At 42.0% G+C, this 27,920-nt stretch overlaps 1 protein-coding gene across 3 annotated transcripts in view; it reads right to left on the bottom strand.

Moving 5' to 3' along the window:
* The window catches only part of MCTP2 (multiple C2 and transmembrane domain containing 2), a 126,241-nt gene extending 99,276 nt beyond the window's left edge, over positions 1 to 26,965 (bottom strand). The window contains exons 1-5 of one of the 3 annotated variants that reach the window (XM_054214601.1): positions 26,843 to 26,965; positions 9,749 to 9,855; positions 8,408 to 8,944; positions 3,613 to 3,675; positions 2,347 to 2,455 (exon numbers count right to left, since the gene is read on the bottom strand). In XM_054214601.1, coding sequence (XP_054070576.1) covers positions 2,347 to 2,455; positions 3,613 to 3,675; positions 8,408 to 8,881 — 646 coding nt within the window. In that variant the 5' untranslated portion in view covers positions 8,882 to 8,944; positions 9,749 to 9,855; positions 26,843 to 26,965. Of the gene's footprint in view, positions 1 to 2,346; positions 2,456 to 3,612; positions 3,676 to 6,054; positions 6,108 to 8,407; positions 8,945 to 9,748; positions 9,856 to 26,172; positions 26,254 to 26,842 lie in introns of those variants that run through there. The other 2 variants (XM_054214600.1, XM_054214602.1) reach the window with 2 other exon arrangements.
* Between the last annotated feature and the right edge of the window lie 955 nt (positions 26,966 to 27,920).

A 27,920-nucleotide genomic window follows, 5' to 3' on the forward strand; every position in this document is an offset into this window, starting at 1 on the left:
CAACCTAGGCAATTCTATGATTCTATTCTATGATTTTGGCATTTAGCATATCACATAGTCCACACAGTATTTGGAGTTCGTTTCCATCAATGAAGTTGTTACTTCAAGCACTTACGGCTGGCTATGACCCCTTTACTTGAATAAAAGCAGGACATTGCTACTCCTACCTACGAACTCCAACACTCTGCATCCACTCCTACCTAACCGGGGCATTTTTGCAGTTGCACAAGGTGGAGGTTTCAAACTCCAGCACACACATAAAGCGCAGGACCAGCAACTCAGCATTACCCACCGGAGAGGCTCCAGCACCTCTTTGCACACAGAAAACCATGGGGAAGAGGGACCGAAACCCTCTCACAGCTGCGTCAGGCAGCATCGCTTGGTTAGTTCTAGGGGTTTGCTGTCCCCAAAAGGTGAATGAGGACGACTTGGCCTTCAGTCCAAGCCACAGTCTGACTTGCAGGATATGCCAGCTGCTGACAACCTGTTCCTATATTCAGATTATTCAAAGCAGGCTGATATGCCCCAGCACAGCAGCTGTATCCGGCATCGTGGTGGAGGGAGAAGGGGGAAGTCTCATCCTCCTGGCCCACGAGCTTTCTCTGAGGTTTTTCTCACATTGGAGAGATGAGCAAAGCAGACAACTTCCCGCTTTTAAAAGTGCATTGCAAAAAGCACAGTGGTTGCAGGACAGGCCTGAGTGTCACGCAAAGATCCTAAGTAACCAGCACGACAGCAGAGACCTATAAAGCTAGGCATCAGCAGCACGCTTTTGGGTGGGTTTTTTTTTTTTTATGGATGACTGAAGAATAATCATTACGTCACTACTTTTCCCCCTCCTAATGTCTGGGCAAAAAAAAAAAAAAAAAAAGCAGTAATTTTATTGAATGATGCACCACCTCACATACTTAGTTTATTAAATGAGTGGTCATTCACCACAAAGCAAGAGAGACCCATCAGAAAGCTTTCTTTCCCCTTGTTTATATTGTTTCACTGTGTTGTCCAATGCTTCACTAAGACAAGCATTTGCTTTCTTACGCAACAAAACACAGCCTAGAGTAAACTATGCTTTGTCTTTAGAAACACTACTCTGCTGGAATTGCTCATTTACAGCATCTTTTCCATACAAGCAACTGGATGTGTCCTGGCTTGTGCAGCTTGCTAGTAAATCCGACAAAGTGCTACACTGTCAGGGCATACATACTTTTGTTTAAAGAGAAAAGATTTTAATCTAAGTATTCATTCACTCCTTCCGAAAGCTGGCAGGAAAAAGTAGCGTACACTTGGCCAAGAGTTACTGTTTGGTGAAGACATGAAAAACCAGCATGGAAGAAGTTAACTGAGATAATAAGATAATGGAAATCCCAACAAGCACTGCACGCGAGAAGGTTTCTAAATCCATACATGTCCCTCCAGATGCAAACTTGCACAGGCTTTTAGCCTTTGCAAGCTTATTTTCTTTAAACCTGCATGAATAAACCCTATTGCTTCATCTCAAAAGAAAGAAATTCCTCATACATTTTGCAACGCGAAAGTATCAGAACTGTTTCCACAGGCAGAAAAAAAAAAATAGGAAATTAACAATCAATCTAAAACGTAGAAAGACTGGACATATGGAAGAGCTCTCTGTCAAGCTCAGACCAAAGGCAGAGCCCTCCAAGCCTCCACAGAGCCTCCCCCAGCACGTGGAGAAAATACCAACTGGCTGCTTATAAGCACTTTTACGCCCTGTTGCAACAGCCTCAACAAGAGCCAGGCTCACAGCGGGCACTTTCTGACAGTTTTTCTTCTAGGAATTCCCCAAATCTTTTCTAATTCCTTTGATACATCATTTGGAATTTTTCCTTTTTTATTTACCCCCCCCCCTTTTTTTTTTTAAGAGTTGTCCTCCTTAGTTTGCATCCCACACTAGAGGGGATTGTTGGCTTGCAGCCCTGCTCCTATGGTTTGCCTTGTATTAAAATCTTTGCAGATAACCCAAAAAAGCACTCCTAGAGCAGCTCCGTCATTTCATAAATTCCAAGATACTCCTTGGCTTTTCTTTCTTAAGCTCAAATAGAGTTTCTCAAGATTAATGCCTCTGTAGATCCTGAATAGACACAGATGCTAAGTCCCTTTGCGGCTGCGCAGTCAGACAGGAGGAGCAGCAGGCGGAGGGCAGCTCCCTCCCCTGTGTATCCAAGGTGGATAAACCCAATCGTGGAGTGCTCTGACCCAGGCAAGGGACACAAATCAATGACTTGTTGCATCAGAGATAAGAAAAGAAGCCAACCATTGCCAAACTGAAGCCAGTGAAAGGAGAGCGGTGTGAATTGTGAAGGAAATCGGCTGAAAGGTGGGGCTCACCACAACGATCTCTGATAACCAGGTTCCGGCCTTCCTTCAGGTGGATGGTCAGCAGGTAGGCAAAGGGGCTGGGCAGGTCACTCAAGCAATCGTTTGCTTCCTCTAGAGCCTGAGGAGAACAAAGAAACCAGTCACCGCTGCACACCTGAAGCGGACCACGGACAAAGCAGGTGTTCTCTCGAGTTTGCAGAGACAAAGTTCTCCTCTTTCCTTAGGGCAATCTTTTACAGAAAGAAAAAAAAATCCAAAGATTTCTTTCCCAGGCTTTGTTTTATTATGTGCATAACTAATGATCAGCATCGGGTATGTTCAACAAATCAAGGGGCAACACAAGGAGGGTTATACCTGAAAACACATGGTAATATTAACAATTGGGAAAGCATGCACAAGTTTTCCAAATCCTACCAATCCTTCCTGCATCTCTTCTAGCTGTTTCCTGTGCATTCATAGAATATCTCAAGTTGGAAGGGACCCATAAGGGTCATCGAGTCCATTTCATACTCATCTGATGACCTCACGAGGAAGTACACTTTTCGTATAACTACTGAGAGGACAGCATTTCTTTATACAGTTCTAAAAGAGAGAAACGCAGCAGTGGGCAATGCTAGTTGTGAGGTCTTGCAGAAGCGAACTCAAGAGGTTTCTTGTTCATTAGAGACGCTGCCAGGGTTACACACCTCAGCATCATCATCCAGCCCGCACATTCGGTGACAACAGCCACTGGACAGCACTTGAGATGCTATCACAGGTCACAGGTAGAGAAGTTCATCCAGAACAGGTAAATATGCTTTACGTGAGAAGAGCACATGTCAAAACTGCCTTTTTGTGCTGCCATAAAACTGGACTTTTGCTGTCTGTCAAACCCTACAGTTGTGTGAAGGTATTTGCAGTCTTTATTTTAATCCAGTTTGTTCCTGGGCTGCTACTTGAGTATTTATGCCAATGCCTTCATCAGTTACCAGCGCAACATAGAAATTATAGAATACTTTAAAAAAAAATCCAGAACATCCGGGTCTATTTAAAACATTAGCAACTGCTTCGCTCTACTGGGGAAAAAAAAAAAAAAAAAAAAACACACAGAAGCCAAAAAACACTAAACAAACAAAAAACCCCAACAAATAAAAAAAAAAAACCACACTGGACAAACCTATAGAAGGCTTCTTCACCTTCTGGGTTTTTTTCATTTGTAAGAAGCAAAGAACCTAAGTCTAAAATAAATTGTGCTTGTAATCAAGTTTCAAAATGCTTTAAAATGAAAGGACTTACCATCTGATCATCAAAAATTTGAGATGATACGGAAGAGTCTAGATCCATTTCTCCACATGGGTACTACAAAAACAAGATACAATGAATTAGACAACAGTAATATAGAGATCCAGAAAATACTCCTAGTATCAGTCAAGAAAACGCTCATACATATGCGTAACCTGTGAAATTCTTTGCTAAAATATAATTATACGTCTGCTTATAGAACCCTCCCCTCCATAATTTAGATATACTTTTCTTTTTCGCATTTTACAGTAACTGCACTTAGTCTCTTGAGTCTAATCAAGAGTGTTGCTTCCAGCTATCAGAATAAATTCTCCTCCACAGCAGAGACCTGTGCTTTCAGTGCTGAAGGTCCTGATGCCTGAAGGCTATTGCATCTGGTGACTTACCAGTCATCATTACAATGCTGACCCCCGCTCCCGAGCAGAATTTTATTTGTTTGTTGAATCTCCAAGTGTCCTCGCTAAGATAAAATAAAAAAAAGCCAGAAGTGGTGGCAGCAGTAGCAATATCCTGGGACTGGAGAGCAGGCTACTCTCTCAACTTGACTACAATTTCTCCTTCATCATCCAAAAGGCAAGGTCCAGGAGAAGTTTTGGGGTTGGTTTGTTTGGTTTGGTTGGTTTGGTTTGTTTCCCAGCTCAGGGAAAAAGTTAGAAAGTGGTCAAAGGGAAAAAAGGATATTGAACATGTACTTCCCCCCACTTTCTGCTGTAACTGGACGATCCAAAGGATTTTTATCCAGTGCGCAGCATAGGAGCAGTCGTCAAACATTTCTTCTTAAGTACTGACTCACCCAAAAATTTGAGGCTATGGTGGCACGGCATCTAGACTGTCTGGACACACAGAAGGGGTTTATCAGTCAAGACACCTCTGACGCTATTTTGACTGCTAGGAGAGTCTACGATCATCATTTTAGCTGAGGAGGACCTACGTGCCTGGGAAACTCTTTTGGTCTAAAGTTGGGCAACCACAGCCCATTTAAATACAAAGATTTATGCTAAGAATAACCCCAGTCTACAGAAATGCACACAAGGTGGAATTCGATCCTCATGTGAAAACGTTATTACGTGCAGTGTGGTAACATCCAAATCGCTCAGATGAGAGCTGCATTGTGTGGAGCACTACACAAACATTAAAAAAAAAGAATCAGCTCCTGCACCAGAGATCATAAATCTTAGAGATATTGATATGCCGAAATAAATATAAATATGCTTTTGCGTAATTCTCCTCCTCCCCCCCCCCAAATACATATATTACATATGAGGAAGTACAGTAATCCAGCATTGCAAGTAAAATTTCACTTGCATGACAGTCGAAATTTAACATTATGGTTCCCACAGTAATCATAACTCGGCCACCTTGCAAAAACACATTAAAAGTAGAAAAAATTATCATCATAAAGAGCAGCAGAAGAGTTTTCTCGCACAACAGAGCTGAGTTACAGCTGCTAGGGGAACCCTAACTTGGAATTTCCTGACTAGTATGCATAAAATCTCACTTGTGTGCATTAAACCTAGTACTTCTGATCGTCTCCAGCTTCACAGGAATCTCCTTCAGGCACCATCACTGGCACTGATAATGGTTTCTCTTTACAGCTTGTTTTGCATGGCATAAACACAGAATCAAAGAACTCTATTGAAATTATAATAATAAAAAAGTATTCTCTCTGCTAGCTTGATACCATTTACAATAAAAAAATACCCTCAAAGTTATGATTTTTTTATTTGTGCTGCTGTTTACTTGCATTATATAGACAGATTTTAAACAAAAATGGTAATTTTAAATAAAAAAGCTTGTTAACTCTGTGTAACGTAAATTGCTATTAGTCTAGGTAGCTAATTGCAATGAGATCACTGAACATAGATAGAAGCCTTGCTGAAAATATAGTCCTGAAGTCTTGACTTTATCTAATCACAGTGACTTTTCTGAAATTTGAAGTATAAACAAATACGGCCACATCCACCAAGCGGGTTGTAGTTACAAATGCATTTGTCTAAAAATAAATCAAACATGAGTATATGTATGAATATACATATATATATATACACACACACACACACACACGTAAATAAATCAAGTTTTCCCTCCTGGCAAGATCTACATCTTCTATCTCCTCCTGTTTTCTGCAGAAGAATGATTCAAAATACAAGGGCACTGAGTTCATCAGCGACGGGATGAGGCTTTGGTTCTCAGTGACTCACTGCAAGGTGTTAGCAAGAAGAAGTGGTGTGAGAGCACTTGAGCAATGACGCGTGACCATGGGCAAAACCTGACTGCAAAACGTGGCATTAATGCCGTCCTTTGCAACCTGAATCAAGCAGGGAGGGGCTCAACGCGACTTCAGTTGTTCCTTCACCCTTCCAATTTGCCTAGCTGGGCTGCAATAGAGAACAGATAATGTAAAAGTAAACGTCTTAGCAAATGGAAACATGGTACCTGTGGCAAGAGTCTTTACTGATGGCACGCTCCAAGCACCGACTGCTCTGTACTGAGCGTTCAGATGAGCATAAAAACCACAAGCCCACGCTGAGCTCACGCATGCGGCTCAGAAAGTATCTGATATTGGGTGACCAAAGATAACAAGGAAATGCGTAGGTGGCATGTGACAAGCCATTCAGGGGGAAAAAAAAAAAAGCTCAACCTACATTTTTGCTTTTTTTAGTTTGTTTTGTTCCAGGGATCTGCCTTCCTTCTGATTTACCTCAGTGATCTGTGAATGATGCTCACAAGAGTGATGCAAACTATTGTCATGCTCTCTCCAACAACCCCACCCAGCATTTAGGAGACCAATAACATCTGCAATAAACTATCCCCGTCCAAGGCACACAGAATGCAAATTCTGTAGCTATTCAATAAAGTACAAGAAGAGACGAGTATTGAAGCTTTCACCAAATTCAACTTAAAAATAACTACATTTGTTCAATAGGCCTTATCTATTTCTACTTTCCTTCGCTTCACTCTGCTATGGAGCCTTTAGGAGGAAAAAAGAAAATATCTCTTTCCACATTTAGAAGTTGTAATTGGAGGCAGACTATAGCAGGTAGGATATTCACATAACAAGATACTTTGCCATAAAAGTAATACTAAATGATTTATAATACAAACACGCATTATAAACACGTACTTTGGGAAAGATTTAAACGCTGCAGAGAATAAGCCAGACTCAGACTGTGCGTCTGAGGGAAACTTGAAGTTAAACTATTCCATCACCATACAGGCACCTCCTTCTCCTAAAGCACTTTGCCCAAAGTCAAAGCAGGATTTAGGATTAATCTGTGTTGTTGCTGCGGCAGATTTCAGATTAGAGTTTCTGGTCTACAACAGCAGGAAAGAACTGCAGCTATCATTAAAACAACATGGAAAAACTCCTAAAATAATAACCTGTTCATAATGTCCAAACTATCATAACTCTGAGTTGTACAACTTCTGAGTAAAGTTTAAGCACAGAAACAAAATTATATGCTATTTTAGCTATTTTTCTTATGCAGACCTCTGAATAATGGTTCACTCCGGTGAGGTGGAGCCAATGTGTTAACAATTTAGCAACCCTGAACTGGAAGCGATGGTCAGTAACTGCCAGTCTGACACTTTGCATCACAACAGACCAAGAGCTAACACTGATTTGGTAACAGTACACAGACCTTCCAGATGCAAAACAAGGAGTTTTATATCAGCAAGGACCATTTTCCCCACAGCAGCACTAACCATCGTTTTGAACATGCAGTTAAAAAATGTTAATTAGCCTGTGAAATCACCGTTCCCAAAGAACGACTTTAAACCAAAATGTCCACTTCCCATTTTTGCACCTCGGATGACTACAGAAAGCAGCTACCATAACTGTAACATCTAGGTTATGGGTGAAAAGGCCTCAAAACAGAGTTCAAAATCTAACTTTCCCAGTGAAAACTCAACAGGAGGAGATACACTGCCTCAAAATGTAAATAAACCAAATTTTGCCTCAAATGTTTCGTGCAGCCACAACCTTCACCTGCTGTCTACATTACAAAGCCATCACGCAACTCCCCAGGATTCCCCACTTTGCTCAGGCCGGGCAGGAATTACTGCTTCCACGTCAGATTTGAGGCATATTGGACTCTGATCCTCCCGTTCATGGGACGTTATGTCCAGCCACTGACACTGATCCCCCCCTGCAGAGGCAGGGGGCAAAGGAAGAAGGGGGACAAGATGGGGAATGCAGAGGAAACGTTTTGGTTTTGCAACCCTCTCTATCTAATCACAATGCAAACCCAAAGGACAGCCCTGAGCATGATGCTACATGTTTGCTGTGCTCCATCACGTGCTTGGTTTGATTAATTCCAGGTACAGGCAGAGTTCACCTCGCACGCTCGTCATCTTTCACCTCTTGCCTTCAGCTGCATCTTAAGTAGGTGGATGGTAAGTTGATTTTGCTACACAGAAATCCTGGTAAAGCTATACTAACTAAAAAGAATAACTACGGCAAATGTATCAGCAGCACATTTCAGAGCTCAAAGGGTTGCAACAACTTTTGACTTAAGCAAGCAATTCCAACAAATCTGAAAAATCTGAAGTATCATAACCTTGTCAATAAAAAAATGGGTTACTTTTTGCAATTCAAGACTGACAGAAAGGTATCTGAGTTAGCCTCCAGTAATTCATATATCATGTATTATGGTTTATGCGTATTTTTATCTCGCATTCATTACTTGAATAGGGTCCCCTCCTCCACCCCTTTGTAACCCAGCCAATTAAGGGGGAGCACGACAAGCCTGATACTGCCACTGAGCCTGGCTGGTGCCCAAGCACCTACCTCTGCCCCCTCTTCCGACAGAGCAGCGCTCAGGCGGGCGCCCTGCAGCAGCTCAAAAAGGTCCTCGCTGGATTTCCTCTTCATCTCAGGCACTGGGTTGCCCGCAACTTGCGTGTCCTGGTGGGTGACCATCATCTCTGAGCGCATCTCCTGCTGCGGCGCCCATGGCCAGTCCTCTCCCGTCGGCCTCACGGAACTGCTTCTGCTTTTCAGAGACACCACAGACCTGGAGAAGCTCTTGGGGGAACAGCCCGACAACACCTGAGTACTCGAATAAGTCGTTTCTTCTTCCGTAAGAGTCTCTACCTCCAACATGTCAGGCACTGACACGCTGAGGCGTCGGTCCAAGGAACGGACCTTCCTCTCCACCATTTTGCTAGACCTCTTCCTTGTCTTCTTCACGCTCAGGTTCTGCAGGAACGGTCTAGTTTTCTGCTTCAGGGATCCCCAGACGGATGGTTTATCCAAGTCCATTGCTGCAAGGGGAATCTCAGCAACGTCTCCTGCACGAAACGGCTTCAGCGATTCCCAGGGTGACTAAAAGGAACGTAGGAAGAAGGAAAGTCAATCACGGAAGTGAACAGCCGCTGAAGATTATGATTCACGTTGTCTCATCTTGAAACTTTCAGTCATTTTTCTAAACAGTTAAAACAAAGCACGCCACATTAGTAAGTGCTTCCAAATACAATCTGGTGGGTAGGTTTGATTATTTAGGAGGAAAACAGCCGGAACAAGTATTTAATCCTACACTAAAACGCAATGTCTGCCCACTACTTTATGATTGCTAAGAGGAGACATATTTCTTCTTTTGCCAAGTCCTGATTTGCCAAAATTTGAGATTTATCCACTTTGAAACTGTTTCTGTACAAAACTTACTGATGGGAGTTAAATCGCGATAATGCTAGCACATGAAAAATGCTGGCAAAGCTGGCCCTATAATTTCTGCTGATGCTTTTCCAGCACATGTAGGGGATTTTTTTGTCTACTTCCTAGGCTACATGGATTCTTACATGGCGTGTTAGTGGATGAACACAACATGAAAAACAGCTCCACAACCTTAGTGGCTGAGGCTGAACGGGACACATCGGACATCCCAGAAATCCCAGCTGAGACCTCAAAACACTCCCTTACGTTAACCCACTGCCAGGAAAAGTCGCCGCTGCAGAATTAATTTCCCTCATAAAGAAGGCAATTGAGAGAAAATGAGGACAAAAATGGACGGATGGATTACTTACAGATTTTGAAAACCTACTGGTGGACTCTGTCTTTGCGTTGATTCATACTGAGCATTTATACTGCAGGGAGGGACAAGAAAAAGAGAGTCAAAACAAAACCACCTACTTTATCTGCATCATAAGGGAGCAGTTGAACAGCCACCTCTTCTGTGCACAGGAATATCCTCGTGGACAGTGTCTTTCGTGGTTAACAGCTGCGCAACCATCCTTATTCTGTGAGGCAGAGACAGTCAAATCATCATCAAAACTCATGAAGAAAAAAGCTGATGAAACCTGCAGATTTACTCCTTTATAGTCTCAAAGACACACACACAGAGCTTACAGCATATACCTATATCCTTAGAAATGTATACCATTAACTACATGACTACTGCTTCCAAAACTCGTAGCGCATTTACATTTTAATGTTTGTATAGTTGACCAAAAAATGACTTATCTCATTGTTTTCCTGACCACTAGGGAAAACGCCATAAGAGGCAACAGAAATACAACTGTCGGATGAATCCAGATAGAGAAATCAACGTCTGCTTTCAAAGAAATCTACTCTTACATTCAGTAATTTGAATGAGGTTGTATAGCCAGTTACTTAATAACTTATTTAAATAAAATTATGACTAACCCCATTGTACTTGCAGAGCGTTCAGGCATCTACAAAAAACTGCTTTAACTGTCTTACTGCATAACTAAAGTTGCACAATCCTCCCCCCATTTACAGTGGTATATAAGTGATTAATATCAGCATCGTCATATTTGGCAGGGCTTTTTTTTTTTTCCTCACTGAACTCGGGGTGAAGTGCAAGATGATCAGATTTACAGGGGGAGGAGAAAAGAAATAAGTGCCAACCCTAACACATTTGACTGGAGAGGCAGGAATGCCCATGCTGGAGCAGCACGTGATGCCCTGCGCAAGTTCACCAGAGACGTGGCCAAATTTGCTCTCATCAGCTGATAGCTTTCACTTGGACTCTTCCCTCTTTAAATAAAAACTTGACAAGGCAGCCGCAGGCCTCCTCGGTAGCGTTACATCACATGCCAATAACAGAAATTATTAGGCTAAACACGTTTGCACAAAACATTATGAAACACACTGTTGGGACTCATTTAAACAACTCATCTACTGCCAGTGCTCTCCGCTTTGCTTGCCTACATGCACAGAAACCTCCTGAAGTAAAGACCCTGTAAATAAAGGCAGGACCCAGCTCACAACATCCACTTCCCAAGGCTCTTACTGCTTCCGATTCCCTTCCTGTTATTCTCCACCCCTCTCATTTTGACGACCCACTGCTGTCGTTTTTATTTTGTTTGCTTTGAGATTTTGTTTCCTAGCAGCGGGCTTGTTCCTGTAGGTTTTTCCAGTTACTTTCCCCCAATTGAATGGTTTTTTTCCAGCTCCATTCCTTCTTTGCTGAAGGAATTCTTCCTTGCTGAAGAACTACTGTGAAGAAGTAATGAAGAAATGCTCATTTAGCAAGGATGGTGCAGGGACCATACTACATCTCTGAGAGCCGCTTGTATTTAACCTAGAACGGCAGAGTCCTCAAGCCAGGCAAGAATCACAGTGGAAGTAAAGAAAAAAAATCAGGGGAAAGGTTTCTGGGTTTTGGTCAGGACAGTGGGGATGGCTCCAGCTACCTGCCACCTAACAGGTTCCACGCCAGGGCAACACGGTGGTGGTATTTGCTGCACAGGGATCACCAGGTTGCCTGAACTGAGGCCACAGAAGCAGCAAGCTCACCCTTGGATTGCCACGGAGTTTGGCCATACTCCACCTCTGAACCTTCACATCCACGCTCCTGCAGCGGTTACAACTTTTCTTTCATAAATACTGCACTTACAAAGAAATTAACCCAAATGATGGTTATAATACACACATAAAAATAAATACACAATCTGTTCTAATCTTAGAAAAGGGTAAACACAGTCTGAAGGGCACGTGCACTCTGACACCAGCCATCCAAGCCTGGCATTTTTTTCATTTCCCCCGTTCAAGCATAAAAAAGCACATCACCGCCATGACCAGAAATCTGTTCCCCAGAGAGGCCACTGGAAATCAGGGATGGGGACCGCCCCTGCCATCCAGCGCGGTGCTGGAGCCAGGGCTGCCAGGTTCTCTGGGGTATCCCCCTGCCACACCAGAATGTATTCACACGCACAACTGGCACTCCTAACCGAGGCATCAGTTCCTCATAAAACCAGTCTGTTCTTTCTGCCTACATCAATTTTTCTCCGCTTTTCTTTTCCATACTGAGCAACGACAATAGAAACACATAATTTTCAGGAGAAATTCTCCACTGCTTGTAAAAGAACACGTTCTCAGTACCAGCATGTTTTTCATACGCTCCTTATCCTCCACAGGCCAGAAGTTTTCCCTCTTCCTTCCACAGCCTCAGAAGTCCAGTGCCAACCATATTGCCAAATATTCCCTAAGCAACCACAGGGAAAAGCGTACTTTGCCAAATTCTTGGTATAAGCTTGGTCTCTATTTTTCCCTGGCATCAAACGGCACATTGTAGCAAACGGCTGCAAACAGTAATTATTCAAAGAGAAACATTTCCTGTTATCAATTTTAACGCTGTTTTTCATTTATTTGAATGCCTCCTTGGTCTTATGTAATAAGAAAAAAAATATTTTTAGCCTGTCTTCTCCAGCCTTCTCTTTAATATGCTGCTAAATCTCAAACGCTCAGAAGAATCCATATAGTTTAATCTCTTCCTTCAGAGAGATGGCTTTTGATCGCACCTGTCATTTTTACTGTATCCTTTTCTTTTGCTGTGCCTCCCCCGTCCTCTTTTGGGGGCCACAGGGGCCAGAAGAAAAGGATTAGTGACAAAAAAGTTGGTCACAGCTCACCATCTGACTGCTAAAACACGTTTTTCTAGCATTTTATCCTCCCTTAAGTAACTTCTAATTATGGTCCTTGGGATTTCTTTTGTAACGTGCCTTGGTTTCTCTCACTATAACACTCCCTACTTACTCCCTTAAATTGTTACAATATTTAGAGCTAAGGTATTTTTCAGATGTTCTAACAGGTGTCTATACGAGGTATTTCAAATGCCACTGAAAGCCTAGAGAAGTCATTCTGCTATTCTACTTCACTTACCGTCTTGTTAGGAAGCCAGAAAAGCCGCAAGTGAGAAATACTGCAAGACACTGAAAACACTGTAAAAGTGCACAATATAACTAAACTGGCAAACAAAACCAAACTGATTTACATATTGGAAATTATAGAACACATTGTCTTTCTGCATTAAGTAATCATTCCCTGCACGCCCAGAAGTGCACAATGCTCACTGAAGCACCCCAAAACGCTCCCTGCTAATGCTTCTAAGAAGCATCCCCAAAGCCAGCAAGAAGATAAAAATGCATCTTAGCACGAGAACACCGCTATTACAACTTCCATAAATCTACTAATCACAGTGCTCAATTTGCTCATCCAATTAAAGCGAAAACATCGGGTCAGTCTGCATGCCATCCATCTTCATAACGCGTGATTCAGTCAGTATGTTTTCAGCTACAACCAAATGCTAGCCGACATTCACACCCATCGCAGCTGACGAGACTAACGTGCATTGGAGGCTGTTAGGAAGATGTTCTTCAGTTGCATGCATCTTCACGTAGGTTCAAACTGGGAGGTACTAATTAAGGTCCCTCATTTGTAAAACCTCTATTTATTCTGGCTGTTGTGGCACAGGACATTCACCCCCATCTCCACCTGCCCGGCACAGATTCACTGCCTTAAAACCTAACACACGAGACGTTGCACAAGTTAGAAGCAAAGCTAATTACACTTCTGCTCTGCAGCACAGCATTTGGCTATTGAAAGTTATAATAAGAGCATAACCCCCTTTAGATTTACAATTTTTCAATTCAGTGCGCTGAGAAACAAGAGTGACATCAGGAAGGGGGGTAAGGGAGCAGGGGGGAAGAGACTGGGATCCTCTTTTCATACTCTTCTCCCGTTTTTTTTTGCTATAAATCCCACCTTCTGCACCTAGAAACCATAAGTTAAACCATTCCTCCTTGGGGGGGCAAGGGGAGCAGGGGGGGAGAAAAATATTAGGAAAATACCTCTGGGATGGCTGAACAACTGTATGTACTAGGTGGTTATTCCTACAACAGATCATATTCAGTACCCCGTGTTTTTCTCATCACTGTGTCTAGAACCCAGTCAAACATGACTCATTACTAGTAAGAGTGGAATTACTTTAGCAAAAGAAACCTACGCTTCCTTCTTTGCAATGACTTATTTCAGTACCTTATCTGGAAAAGCAGTAGCTTTATGATAAGCATCAACAGCCACAGAGATAAGAAAATATCATCCAAATAAAGCCACTCTTTGTTCACAGTTACCAGTTTCTCCTGAAGCATTACAGAGCCAGCACAAGTTATATTCATATATGATATTTAAAACATTTAAAAGAAAAGGGAATACCTTACCATGGGCAGGATGTCCCTTGGATTAGTAACACCTTCAAGAGTTGCGCTTCTTTTGTAGCAAAAAACAAGTCTGAAACCAAAGACTGATCTGGGTGGGCCTGAGGCCATTCCTCTGGGTGCGATCACATAACACTAACAAGGGACACTGCATTCGATACCTACATCGCAATATTGAGAAAGACAGCCTTTTCTTCCTGCAGCTGTGTCTTACAGCATATGGTAAATACCTGAGCTTAAGTTTGATAAGGCACCAGAAAAAGTCTAATCTCAGTCTGATTCTGCATGGGCTAATTACCCTGGGGAAATCAGCTCTAGAATTATTTTTAGTGCTAACAAGCACAGGGAGCGCACTGCTGGAGTGTAGCTAACGTCGTCATTGCATAGGCGACGCGCTGCAAAAGCAGGGTCATGTCCTGCCCAGCTTCCAAACCTCGCCATTGCATTTGAGCCTCAGCTTCCCTGTAGGGCTTCAAACGATGCCAGTCCGGTGACACGGATCCTGTTCTGCTATTGCTCTATTGTTGGAGATTCATTTGCAAAGCATAGCGGGATGCTAAACTTAAACATAAAATTAAATAAAAACTTGACCTGTTGCTGTCAACCGCGTTAGTACAAATGCTTCATAAAAGAGAATTTTACATGCTTCAATGCTTGAATAGAAATAAGATGATCAAGAGAAACTAACCTTATTTTTTGATATAAGCTGAAAGAAATCTGCAATCCTTGCAGAAACTCACAAATACTATCTAGGGTAAATACAAAGCTTAAGAAAAGCCCGTTTATTATATGCAGATTGTGCAGGCATTTTAAGATTTTTATTTTTTTTCTTAGGTTTTGTGTTTGTAGGCATTTTTTTACAGATCCCTGATTTTTTAGGTGCTGGGCTTACAGATCCCACGCTTGGCTTTTCATTTTTTAATTGGTTTAAATGGGATGATCTCCATCTTTCACAAACACCTGAAACGAGCACACGCCTTCCTCCACTTATCACACAAGAGAGGAACAGGGATGCTCTAACTCCTTAGAGACTCTTTTGCACAATCTGGAGAGCTTTTTTCTCAACATTTATGAGCAGACAGTAACTATGAGAAGTAACAGAAGGACCAGCTGCTACAAGCATCTTAAAATAGCATCTAATAGTGAAAGTTACTGAAAAAAAAAAAAAACCCTGCACCTGCCTCCAGCTTATAAAAGTATTGCTTTCGGTTTGTTCCTGTCTATTCTAAAACAGCAGAAAAATGATGAGTATGTAGAGGGGAAATGAAGGAGGAAGTGTTTGGGTGTATTTTTATAAAGATATTTCACAAGTTCCTTCCACTTTTTCAGCTTCCTTCAAAATATTGTAGCTCGTAATTGTACCTGTGCAAGCCAGAAGGCCCCTTCAATCTTTTCAGTCTAATTCATGGGACTGTACCAAGCCGGTACAATCAAATATGATCTTTACAGTGTAATCACAGCTCCTGAGCATCAGACCTCTCCGGGGACACCTGTGCATGAAGATCTGATTCCTGCAGCCCTGCACTGCTGGGGATCTCTCCTTCAATCCAAGCCCTTCTTCACCTCTCATAACAAAAGGTATATTTTTGTAACAAGAGGTGCACAGAAATAGATCATCCCTTTTCATAACTCTCAGGGAAAACAAACCTAGGAAGGAAATTGGAGACTCATTTCCACTGGAGGCCAAGTCAGCCAGTCCCTTTTACTAGCACTTGAGTGACATTTAAATAAAAGAAGTTTGTGTTTATATGCAAATTACTTGTGCCTGTGCCAGCATTGCTCCCTAAATAACTATTATTGTCACACTACTAATCAAAACTCAGTGACTAAAGGAGAGAGATCTATTAAAAGCTCTGCGTGATTCTTTATTTAAACACAGTTTACCAAAGTGGCACAAACAGAACACTTTTGATCCATAGGAATGGCCTGGTGCTAACTTGACGAGGACAAAAGCCTGCACTAAGCAGGTTGCTAACAGTTTGCCCTCTTTTCTTCCTTACTACAGCACCTTCCTCTTCCCAACAGCAACATGGCACGTGCCGGGGCCAGAGCTCACGGAGAACGTCGGGTACACAGGAGAGTTCAGGTTACCTTGAATCTGTATTGACCTGTGCGATTAAATGTTCTTTTCGCATTTAACATCCACACGGTTTGGGTGTATCCATAGATAAAATAACCCAGTGTTTTTACAGTCTCTTAACTGACAAAGGCAGGAGGCTGAAGGCGACTGCCCCTAAAGAAAACAGAGGTTGGTGTGTTGTAGCGCATCACTGAATGAGGGAATTGCACCAGTACTAGCCCTCATTTTCTGCAAGAACCACAAGTCTCCTTACAGAAAATCACTGCACTTAGACATCTGGTGTTGAGCGTTGCCACTGGGAAACCTGAAAGGGAGACTAGAAAACCCACATACAAATAAAGCCTTTAGGAAGCTCTTGGTGAAGCCAAACGTTTGAGGGTTTCGGTGGCATCTCCTGCGCTGTCACACAATCATCAGTACAACTGACTTGTACCTAGTTAACAGCACAGAGCCTGATGATGGATGGGGACCCACGGCCACAACTGAAATGGAGAGCCTGGGAGAGGCACGGGGGAGTTTAAACGAAGAATAAAACAAATATTTAGCATTCAAAGCAGTGGTCAGATCCTCAGCCTCTGAATAGCCACAATGAATCCGTGTCTGACCTCCCGGTTACAAATGGTAAACAAGTGTTTATTTGGGTGGAGACAAAAACCCCTCCTTGTCACTGGCATCTTTTCCTAGGGCAGTAATGCTGAAAGACACACAGTATTTCTTAAATCTCCAAGAAATCACCTATGAGTATGGAGAACTACTGCACACACAAGCCCACGTTACAGGCATGATAACTTAAGCACAAAGTTCCCCACTTCAGTTTTTTTCAAAATACACGAACATTTTAGTGGGCTTCATGGATCCTCAGCTCCTCCAAAATTCAGTTACAAAGGATCCTGAGATAAGACACTCAGAAAAATACTGAAGCAGGAGCAGATAATTACTAGGGAATAACTCCTGAAAGTAAAAATCTTTCAAAAACATAGTTTTGCATTGGCTAAATGTAACAACGTCGAGAAGAGATGCATACAAACTAATCACTAATGCCAAGAAAACTTCTGCTTATGCCAGCCTGTCTTCTGGGTAAGATTAGCAATAGCAAGATTCTGTTATACACAGAAAAGCAAGCAAATGTATCAATATACCTTTTTCCTGGACTAAAGGAGCTTCATTCTGCTTATTCATAGCTGTGATTCCGATGAATAAATTTCACCCTGGACAATAACATAGTACTTTAAATATGAAGCCAATGCACGCAACTAAAATCAGCCACACTGTTCCCCTGAAGTCAAGACAGTAAAATGTTCAGTACACAAATGGTAGCATAAACCTAAAGGTTCCTTTAATATTTTTTTTTTTAATGCTATATATTAAATGTATACCAGCACACATCTCTAAATGCCAGTCATTTCTCATAGAAGAGAACCAGCTTTGAGGTTTATCTTTCCACACACCGTTTGAGTTTTCAGCCTCCTGGCACTAGAATTATTCACCTTGTTCTCCGAGTTCTGTTACAGCATTATTTTCCCACTGAGAAGATCAGATAAAGTTGGTAAATTTAACCCATGTTCATCGCTAATTACAATTCGGCATTTCCCAAGTCTTAACGCTGGGGTTTCACTTTGCTGAAGCCCCTGAACACCAACATAATTTTTGAGAAAATCACAAACTGTGATTCTGGTAACTATTTTAACTTTGAATAAAAAGGTCAAAAACGAAAATGTAAGAACTTGCTGCAATCCCATGCAGGGATGAATATTAAGGGACCTGTTGAGGATTTTACCTGCAGAAGTTCAAAGAACCTTAACTCTATAATAAAGCCTGGTTTTTCTGGTGCATTCCTGAAAGTGATCTGATCAGAAAAGCTCCCCAAAACAGAAATACTGGCATTGCTGAGTTAGGATGATGCCTCTTTTACTTGCACTTGATGAAGTAATTTAAAATTCACTTGCAGCTCCTCTAAAATACTTGGTTTATGTGGCAAACCTGCTCCATAGCTTTCATTTTGCACATCTTTGCCCTCACTGTAGTTACAGGCAGTTTTTACGCAGGAATTAGGCTCATTGGTGTTACACTCGTCACTTGATCTGATGCCACAGACAATTTTCTTCAGTGCTTTCTGTTTCTAACCCAGAATTTTCCAAAATGCCCCGTCCTCTCTGGGCCCCAGTGAGGGCTTCTTTGATATTACACTGCTCTGACTGCATGCCCTTGTCAGAGACCAGGTCCTGGGGACGTGGACCTTTGATCTCACGCAGTATGGCCATGCTCACATGGCACAGAACCAGTTGACACGGGTATCACACAATGCCTGCCTCACTTCAGCATCTGCAGCACAGCGCATCGCTCATTCAGGCCTCCATTAAATGCATTTTGGGAAGAAGGAAACACCCCACGCTTTGAGAAACGCTGTTCTGGACCGGTGATTCATGGCAGAACTTCACGCATCTTTAACCACTTTATTCAATCCCACTGCACACCGTCAAATGATTCCATGATCCTCATCTCCTTTCCTTTATCCTATGAAATATCCACTGAAATTCTTCACTGACAGGGAGATGGGACTCATTAGTTAAGGTTGGATCCAATTGTGAATGAGAATGCCTCAAATGACAGGGTGATTACCTTATCTGTTGGCATGAGACACCCAAACCTCAACTTAAAATTATTTTAAATAGAATTCAAGAGATGCACCATTTAGAGACGGAGTTTGCTGGTTTTTATTCCATTTAATTGCTTCAGACTGAAAACCACAAATCCTAGATCCCAGCAGAGAGCTTCTGGCCTGCTACCTCCAAGTGGCAGACCCACGAAGACAGTAACTTCTGTCCAAATCAAACTACTCTTATTGTGAAGAACTGCAGACGTATTACACAGTCCTTAAAAACACTTTAGTCCTGATTCATCCAAGGTAAATTTGCCATAGGCAGGGTGGGGTAGTCTGCTAAACTTTAAATACCTTCCCCTAAGCATATCTACAGGTCCTTGCTCGTGCTGCCAACCGCATTTGTACACTGTGACCACAGTGGGTTGGGGTTTTTTTTTTGTTTTTAATTCTCCTTTCATGCACGCAGAGCTCCAGGCGGAATAGTTTAGAACAGATCAAACTGACCACTACACCTGTCATTATCATGCCATTGAGAATACGTTCACGTATTCTCAAACTAAGTGTTAAGTGCATAAACGACGACCACTTAGCCCATAATTAACAAACAAAACTCAGAGTTTATTAATCATGGATGTTTAGTTCTGGTGAATACTAACTAGAAGGCATTTTAATTCAGCTATCATGATTATACAATCTCCTGTATTTGTTCACGGATTAAAACCACTTAGAGCTCAAACACAAAACTTTGTCAATAAAAGGTGTCAATAAAAAAAAACTTTCAAGATGTAGTAATGTTTTTGAATGGATTTAAGAGCTACCCACGTTCCAGTTACCTGTGTCTAGCAGACATGGGCAAGAATGACTAATTTGGCAAGTGTCCTGAAACACAAACTGCTCCCCATCAGCAAAACAAATTAGGAGGTTTTCTGGTTCAAACACCTTTTGCACCTAAATTGTAGCCTTCAGCTTTCATTTGCTTAGTGCGTAAGGCTGGACAGATTTATTTATTTTTTTTTTTGCTAAAAGTTTCTATGAGGCATCCAAGGTTGTTTGGTGGATGTTAGGAACCAGAAATCTTCCTGAACTGGAGGAAACAGGTTGCATTTCAAAAGTCAAATGTCTTCCCCTAGCTTGTACTAAATTACAGTTTTACAAAGTTAAACGCAATTCAGCTATTTATACATTAAATTAAAAAAAAAAAAAAAATCACACCCCAACTACAAAGGTACTATCACAATTACCACTATCTGAATTTAGGTGAGGAGTGTGTATTCTAAAATAACTACAAACAATCCCAAATAGCAGGACTTCTACAAAATCCACTAGAATATATAACTGGAATTAAATGTTTGCATTCAAAGAGAAAAACAAGACAAAACAAAATTCTACAGTTAATTGTTTCCAAGTACAAGAAACTGGGAACAAAGCCTGCTATTGAATGAGCATTAATGATTTGCCGTTTGGTTCTGCAGATGTTTCCCATGAGGGAAGACAGCAAAAAACATTCCACTTGAAACCCAGGGAAACAAGCGCCAAGGAGCCGAGTTATGTTACTTCATTCATTTGGATATTTTTAATTGAAATTGTCAAAACCATTAGGTTCAACAGGATTTTACTTTAAGGGGAATTTGTATCCAACAGAATTTCAAAAAACAGAGCTTCATAATCCCTTCCCACTTAAAACTCAAGTGAGCCAGGCTTTAAAAAAAAAATATTTCACAGCCGTGATAACGTGAGCTAAGAGACTCTGCCCCATCCTTGCTGACAGGTCCAGATCATCGCCACCTCCTCATCCATGGCGACAAAGACAAATGCCTGCTCAAATAAATTAGTATGGCCATCTAATTTCCATTCTGGTCCATCAAGAGATTATCAAACAATATAGATTATATACCCCATCCTGGCTAGTACTAACTTCTAGAGCAGGGCTTATCTATTTAGGAGCAAAGAATGAAAGCACACGTTTATAAATCCCCAAAAGACAGAGCTACTTCTGTGTCTTAATTTATGGAGTTACACAGAGCTGGAAATCTTTTCTTTCCAAATTAGCTCTTATCTCTGATCTTAAGGCAGCAAAGCTATACAATTCAAAGAATTTCCAAAACAATGAAGTCTGCGCAAACCTAAAGTTTCCAGTAAAGCAAAATTCACTTTGCAAACTACAAATGTAGTTCTTAGGAATGGGCAACAGGAAGAACTGTCAAGGGTACAAGTACTTCCCAGAAAGGAAGGATATGAATAAGAGATCTTCTTTTTTTTTCCCCCATCTCAAAAAGCCAACAAAACAAAACAAAGATCTCAAAACCTACATTACTATTTTGCTTGTATTTTTGCAAGTTGTTTTTGTGGGAAAGTGAAAACAAGCTAGCAAAGGAGCATCTGTGTAAATACACATGAAACAGGCAGCCACGACAGCAGGCAAAAAAGTCACCCTCCGGGTCACTTAGCTCCAGCTCTCACCATACGCTAACCAAGAAACCAGAAGCAAGCAATCAAGCTAACTTGTTTTAACTGGGGACCACCAGAAAGTGTTACCAAGATGCTCTCCTGTAAGAGCAACGGTGGTCACACTGTGCATCCTACCCACAAACACAAGGATCCCAATTTGTCACCATCAGCCCTGCTTCGGGATCTAAGAGGAGGCGATGCAAACACCAAAACCAAAGGTTAAAAAAATGCCAAAAGGTCAGCAGACTGTTTATGCAAAGATAATAAAAACAGGAGCCTGCCTCAAAAAAAATACAGCAATATACATTTAGGGAAATAGAAGTCAAAAGCAAAATCCTAGCATCCTCCAGATTTTCACACAATAATCCAATTATTTCACGAGTGATAAAACAACGAAGCCTTGCAGCAGTAGTGTAGCCTGGTGAAATGTCAGATCAATCCGCATTCTTAACAGAAGATTACGAGTAGCCAGTAAATCAAAACTTAAGGAAATACAGCATTAAGCACACTAGTTCCTGCAGGTTTTTCTCCAAGTGTGAAAACTGAAGTGACATCTAAACATTCACCTGCTTGGAACTGTTTTGGACAATGTCGCAGTGATCTAAGAAAAACCTATCCAAATTTTTTTATCCTATCTAGCATGTAAGTGGCCTGCATCACTCCAAATGTCGATTTAGCCCGATAAACTGCCTCTAACTCTGACCAAAAGCAGATGCTCAGGGCAAGAATATAAGGTCAGGAAATTATATGGTGATTCTGCCTGCAAAATAATCTCCTGGTTTCCAGGAATCCCTGATTTAAGGGCTGCTTCAGTCAGAAATTGTATCTGCATCTTTGTGATTATCAGTCCTAACATACTTTTTCTCTAGTAATTTGCCTAACAATTTTTAAAATTCATTTATATCTTAAGCAACAGGAGGACACTGCGGTAATGAGTTCCATAGATAAATCATGCTTGTGTGAAACACTATCTCCTTTTATTGAAATGTACCTCCAAAAAAAAAACCACATTGAAATTTGATAATTTCTTTTCACTTCTAAAATCTTGAGTTATATGAAATTATGAATATTGTTCTCTGTTTACTCCATATCACTCAGATTTTGCCCCCTTCTACGTTATCCTCTCCACTGACCTCTCTTAATTGAAAAGCACAGACCATTCAAGGAGCCTGGTTAATGTTCTACCATCCAAACTTCTTAACTGGCACACACAACAGGCATACAAAATCTTTTCTTTTTTTTATTGATTTGTCTGATAATGTCGTGCAAAACATTCGAAATTCAAAACCATCTAGGCATGTTTCAAGAAGAGTTAATTAACATCCTATTTTCCGCAGTCCTATCATTAGGAGTAACTAACCACATGGGTTTTTATGTTGAAAGAATAGGTTAAAGGGTTTTAAAATGACCTGTGATTGGTTGTGCAGCTTTTTTTAAAGGTCTGCGTTTTTTGATAAAGAAGAGAACTACTAATTCCTAAACCCGTCTTAAACTTATAGCAGAAGCCTCCTTTACAGGATGAGTTAGTGGAAATAAAATTACATGTGTGCAGGTACTTCCCCCGGCAGAGTGAGTCGTGCTGCGATGCGGGTGCCAAAAGCAGAGCTTGCTTTAGGAGGTGGCATCCTCAGGGCAGGACAGCCAGACTGCACATCCCCAGTGCCTTACTATTCACAAGGTACCCAAAATCCAGGGAAGCTGGGAGCAAATCTATCAGAAATGAAGCCTCCATTAACAAAGCTTCCTTATTACCGATCCTTAAATGAGACCAACGCTGCCTGCCCACACAGCGATCACCCCGCTCCGCAATGCTGGTAAACCTGTAGTTACACCTGAACTAATTTTGTCAAGAAATTGCCAGGCATATTATAAGGTGATCAATCACTTGATCAAACACAAGAGACTTGTCCCAGTTTCTCTTAATGCTCTTGGTCTTCATTAGGACCCTCACGCAGAAGACAATGGGGAGAATGGAGAGTTAATCCTTACGTGGAATGCAGAAAGCCTAGCTAGTCAGTGACACAAATTACCTAAATATTAATATATCTCCTCTGCTTCTGCGATTTGATTTTGTAGCAGCGGCAGCTTAGAAAATAGAGGTGCACTCAGGTAGAGCTGTTATGCTGATACTCATTTTGAAATCAGAGTTCGAGGCTTCTGACATCCTCATAATCCTGCAAAGACCAATTTAGTCTTGAGAAACAGCCCCCTGGGACTGAGGGAACATTTAACTGCTTAACTTCGGTAGAAAAAAAAAGAAAACGTTCCTTTTGCTTATAAACAAGCTTCTATGCAAGTCTATTATCTAATAAATACAACTGGAAGTAAGACGGGAATGTGGGAAGGGTGCCAACATAAATCCTCCAAATCTGAGGAAATCGGGAGCAGTTTTCCACTCAAGGATGGAAACGGCGTGGAGGAAATGCAGAGCATATTTAGCATGCTTTGCTCCCCTCTGCTAAGGTAAAGCTTCCCTCTCTCCCACGCCAGCAGGCTGCTGCCCGGGCAGAGGGACCCCAACCAGCATGGAGGTGATGAGAGACCCCACATCTCTGTACCTTGGGAGACTGGAATTCAAAGTCCCATACTAAAATTAGTTCATGGTACAGGAGTGAGTCACCAAAAGGGATAAAACCTGAGATTCTCCTAACTAAGTGACAGCACAAGGTGTTCCACGTGTCTTGCATGAATTTCACCGCTGCTGGTGGAGGCCTCATGGCAAGCCTCAGTTATCAATAAGAAATTAGTTTTAGAGATGAAACAGACAAAATCAGCACAAAAGCAGCAGAAGCAGACACTCAATATTGCCTGGAAATCTCAGTGGGAGAAACTGAGAAGCTTCTGGGATGAGGTTTATCCCCTGCCCCAGGCCCACCCTGGCCACACAAACGGCCCGACTCTGGCTTCATCACGGGCAGCCCCAAATCCCAGTGAACTTCAGCATTCAAAGCACAATCACTGTTCTCCTCAAGAAGCATTCCTTGCCTGAGCAGGTACATTTTGAATAATTACCTGCTCAAGTAAGAGGAATTTCATCAGTGCAGTTAGTTGGAAAGCAGCTGCTTGTATTACTAAATGCAGAAGCCACTGGGAAACAAAAACTTGCAGTGAAGTTGAGCCAGTTATGGTAGTAATTACCTCAAAAGACATGATAAGCAATGCTTCTAGCCCTCTGTTATGGTCTTATGCACTGGCCAAAGAGGGGATGATTACAGGAACCCAGGTGCTACTTAGACACACACCTTCTACCACCTGACAACAACAGCGGTGCCCCTCCTCATGCCCTTGTTTCTTAATCGACACCTTAAATACACACATCTACAAACTATTCTATTGCTTAATATAATCAAAATTCAGTATTTCTTAACAGCACAAAATTTACCATCCTTATGAAAAAATGAAAAGTGCCAAAATTTTTTTAAGAAATAAAATGAGTTTCCTCTCTGCACCATTTTCTCCAAATTGTTCTTCCCACAGCTACTGCAAAGTGAAACTACACACACTGAATCCATCTTCAGACTACATCATATGAAAGTCTATTTGCTTTACAATAAGCTATTTTCTGATGGTATTGAAAAGCAGCAAGAAATCAAACAAATAAGATTATTAGTCAAATACACCCATTCATCCTGACAGCTAAATCTACCCACTCAACAGTCCCGTCTTCTGAGAATGAATCAAGATCACTGCAAAATACGTGACAAATTCTACAGCTTAATCATGGAAAATTAATACAAAAATATTCAGGTGAGATTTTCTATTTTCATAACGCCATGTAGTAGTAATTCAGCTTCCAGCGTGCTTTGAGCTGTCATAAAACTTAAGGGCACCAACTGGTTTCTTGTCAGTTGCCATAATTGTGCTACACTAACATCACTAAAAAATTAAGACTATTTCTCATTAAAAATATCTGTTCATGAGCTTGTAAAGAACTATACCTTACTTCTTAAATTTCCGTTAAAAGTACCCTTAAAACAACTTTGCTACATTGATGTACTTGTGTGAATGGTTTGTTGTTGTTATTGTTTGTTCGGGGGTTGGTTTGTTTGTTTTTATTCTACAGATTGCCTTATTATTAAGTGGGTTATTTCTTTAACTAAAGTCAATAATCAAACAACTCAAATTCAGTGAGCAAGTACACGTAGGGATGAATGAGTTCAGTGAAAGCCCGTTGGGAAAGGATTTCTCCAGCACAGTTTTCTCATACGGATAACAAAAAATATTCACACAAGGTCCAGGTATCTTGGGCAGCATCATTAAAGCAATACACAGCAAAGCAAAGCACAGAGTAACTTTGAGCCTCCCACTGCAAAGTTAGTTCCTCCTGGATAGCTAGGAAAGTACAAAAAAAATGATAGCAATTGGGCTGGCACAAAACAGGAAGAATCCACCAAGTCTCCAAAAAAAAAGAAGGAAGGAAAAAAAAAAAAGAAGGAAAAAAAAAAAGAAGGAAAAAAAAAAAGAAGGAAAAAAAAAAAGAAGGAAAAAAAAAAAGAAGGAAAAAAAAAAGAAGGAAAAAAAAAAGAAGGAAAAAAAAAAGAAGGAAAAAAAAAAGAAGGAAAAAAAAAAGAAGGAAAAAAAAAAGAAGGAAAAAAAAAAGAAGGAAAAAAAAAAGAAGGAAAAAAAAAAGAAGGAAAAAAAAAAGAAGGAAAAAAAAAAGAAGGAAAAAAAAAGAAGGAAAAAAAGAAGAAAAAAAAAGAAGAAAAAAAAAAAGAAGGAAAAAAAAAGAAGGAAAAAAGCAAGAAAGAAGGAAAAAAGCACTTAAACCCCCCACTCCTACCACCAGCTGAGATTTTTCTTTTAAAGAAAATCCACTCTGTGTTGAAACCGGCGGGACAGGACGCGCTGAAGACCGAAGCAGAGGGGAGCAGCGAGCGCCGCCGCAGCCCCGGCGGGCGGACGGACGGGAGGAGCCCCCCCCAACCCGGGGAACCCAAACCGGGGGGCGCCGGGTCGCTGGGGTTACCTGCGCTCCGGGCAGAGCCCGCCGGGAGCCCGCAGCCACCCATCGCCGCCGGAGCCGCTCCGCCAACGCCGCCGGTCGCGGGGCGGGCACGTGTGGCTGTGGCTGTCACTGTCACCGCCGCCCGCCCCCCGCTCCGCCCTGCGCCCTTCCCGCCCGCCTCCCCCGCGGCCCGGAACCCTCCGGGCTTTACCGCAACCCGCCCCCGCCAGCATCCCCTTCTCAGCATCCATCCCCCCAGGGCATCCCACCTTAGAGCATCCGCCCCCCCGGATCATTTCCCTCGGAGCACCCCCAGCAGCATCCCCGCCCAGAACTTCTCTTCCCCGTCCCCCAGGGCATCCCCCGACCAAATCCCAAACCCCGATGGTTTTGTCCCAAAGGCCCAGGGGCGGAGGGGAAGGTGGTGGCAGAGGGCGGGGGTGGGGGGGCTGGCAGCACTCCCCTGGAGAGCCCTGGGTGAGGGTGGAGCTGGAAAGGAAACTACGTGAATGACTACAGGCGAAGGGAAATAAAAGCAACAGCAGCGCTGCCACGTAACAATTTTTCTTGGCTGCATCCCCTAACACTTTCTTGGCTGCATCTCCTGGTGCCTAACAAGGGAGCCAAGTATCACAGCTGTGTGTTTCAGGCAAGGAAACTGAGGCAGGATTGGGTAAGAGGACTTGCTTACCTGGCATGCCTGCAGCCGAAACAAGCTCCCACACGTGTTTCTCCATGAGTTTGCCACAGCATAGAAAGGCAAGTGCTACCCAGCAGCCCCTTCAACAGCAGCTTGTTTCTGGAGCACCCTGGGTTTCGCACGCCACCACGCACCCTCCCGGAGATCTCATGCACGTCACACATCACCACTCCCACCAGTGATGCTTAACGTCCATTGAGCGTGGTATCACTACATGAAGCACAGAGCAACGAGGGGGGGGGCTGAAAAAAGCTTAGTGATGGAATTTATTTACATCCCATGCCTATCATTCTGATTAACAGGAATTGCATGATATCTAAGAGCACCGCTGACGTAGTGACACTCACCTCATATCATCTACTGAAACTTGGTGATGCAACCATGTTATGCCATTGCAAAATAGAAATTGCCATGCACATGTGGTAAGGGTTTGTCATAGTGCAAAGAATCGTTTCACTAACCACTGAATAAAAACACGCAGAAAACATTAGAAAAGCCACTACCCCGATTCTTTCAACCAAATCTGGAGAGGAGGAATTTACACATGTGCACAGTCCCACATGGATCCGTGAGATCAGCAGCAAGGAGGATTATTGCTTGGACACGTGAGCAATTTTACAAGATCGGGGCAAAAAAATTGACAAAGCTTTATTCAGGCTCCTGACTTAAAGATCGCGTTTGAGTGGCCAGATCCTAATGTTCCAGCACAGCCTCAGCGACAACATCAGTTACTATGGTTAATAGTATATCCGCATATATTATTATGCAGCGACTCCTAAAGTGACTAAGTTTTGCTAAATGCTGAGCAGGCCAGTTTCACTCAGCTCGTGCAATCAAAAATTTAAGGGGAAGTTGGCCGAGAACAGAAAACTAATCAACCACCTAAACTGAAAACAGAGAAGAAAGAAAATTTGTGCCGCTAATATTTTCGCCATCCTTTCATCTAAACCAGAAAAGGTATCGGATTCAGATAATTAGGTAAGTTTGGAACAAGAACAACATAGCCTTTAAAATACTTTTCTGTTAGTTCTGTGATCGCACAAAATGTGTATCAAAAGTAGTTCAGTGC

Source organism: Rissa tridactyla, chromosome 9 (genome assembly GCF_028500815.1).
Source record: "Rissa tridactyla isolate bRisTri1 chromosome 9, bRisTri1.patW.cur.20221130, whole genome shotgun sequence".
Classification (NCBI taxonomy): Eukaryota; Metazoa; Chordata; class Aves; order Charadriiformes; family Laridae; genus Rissa; species Rissa tridactyla.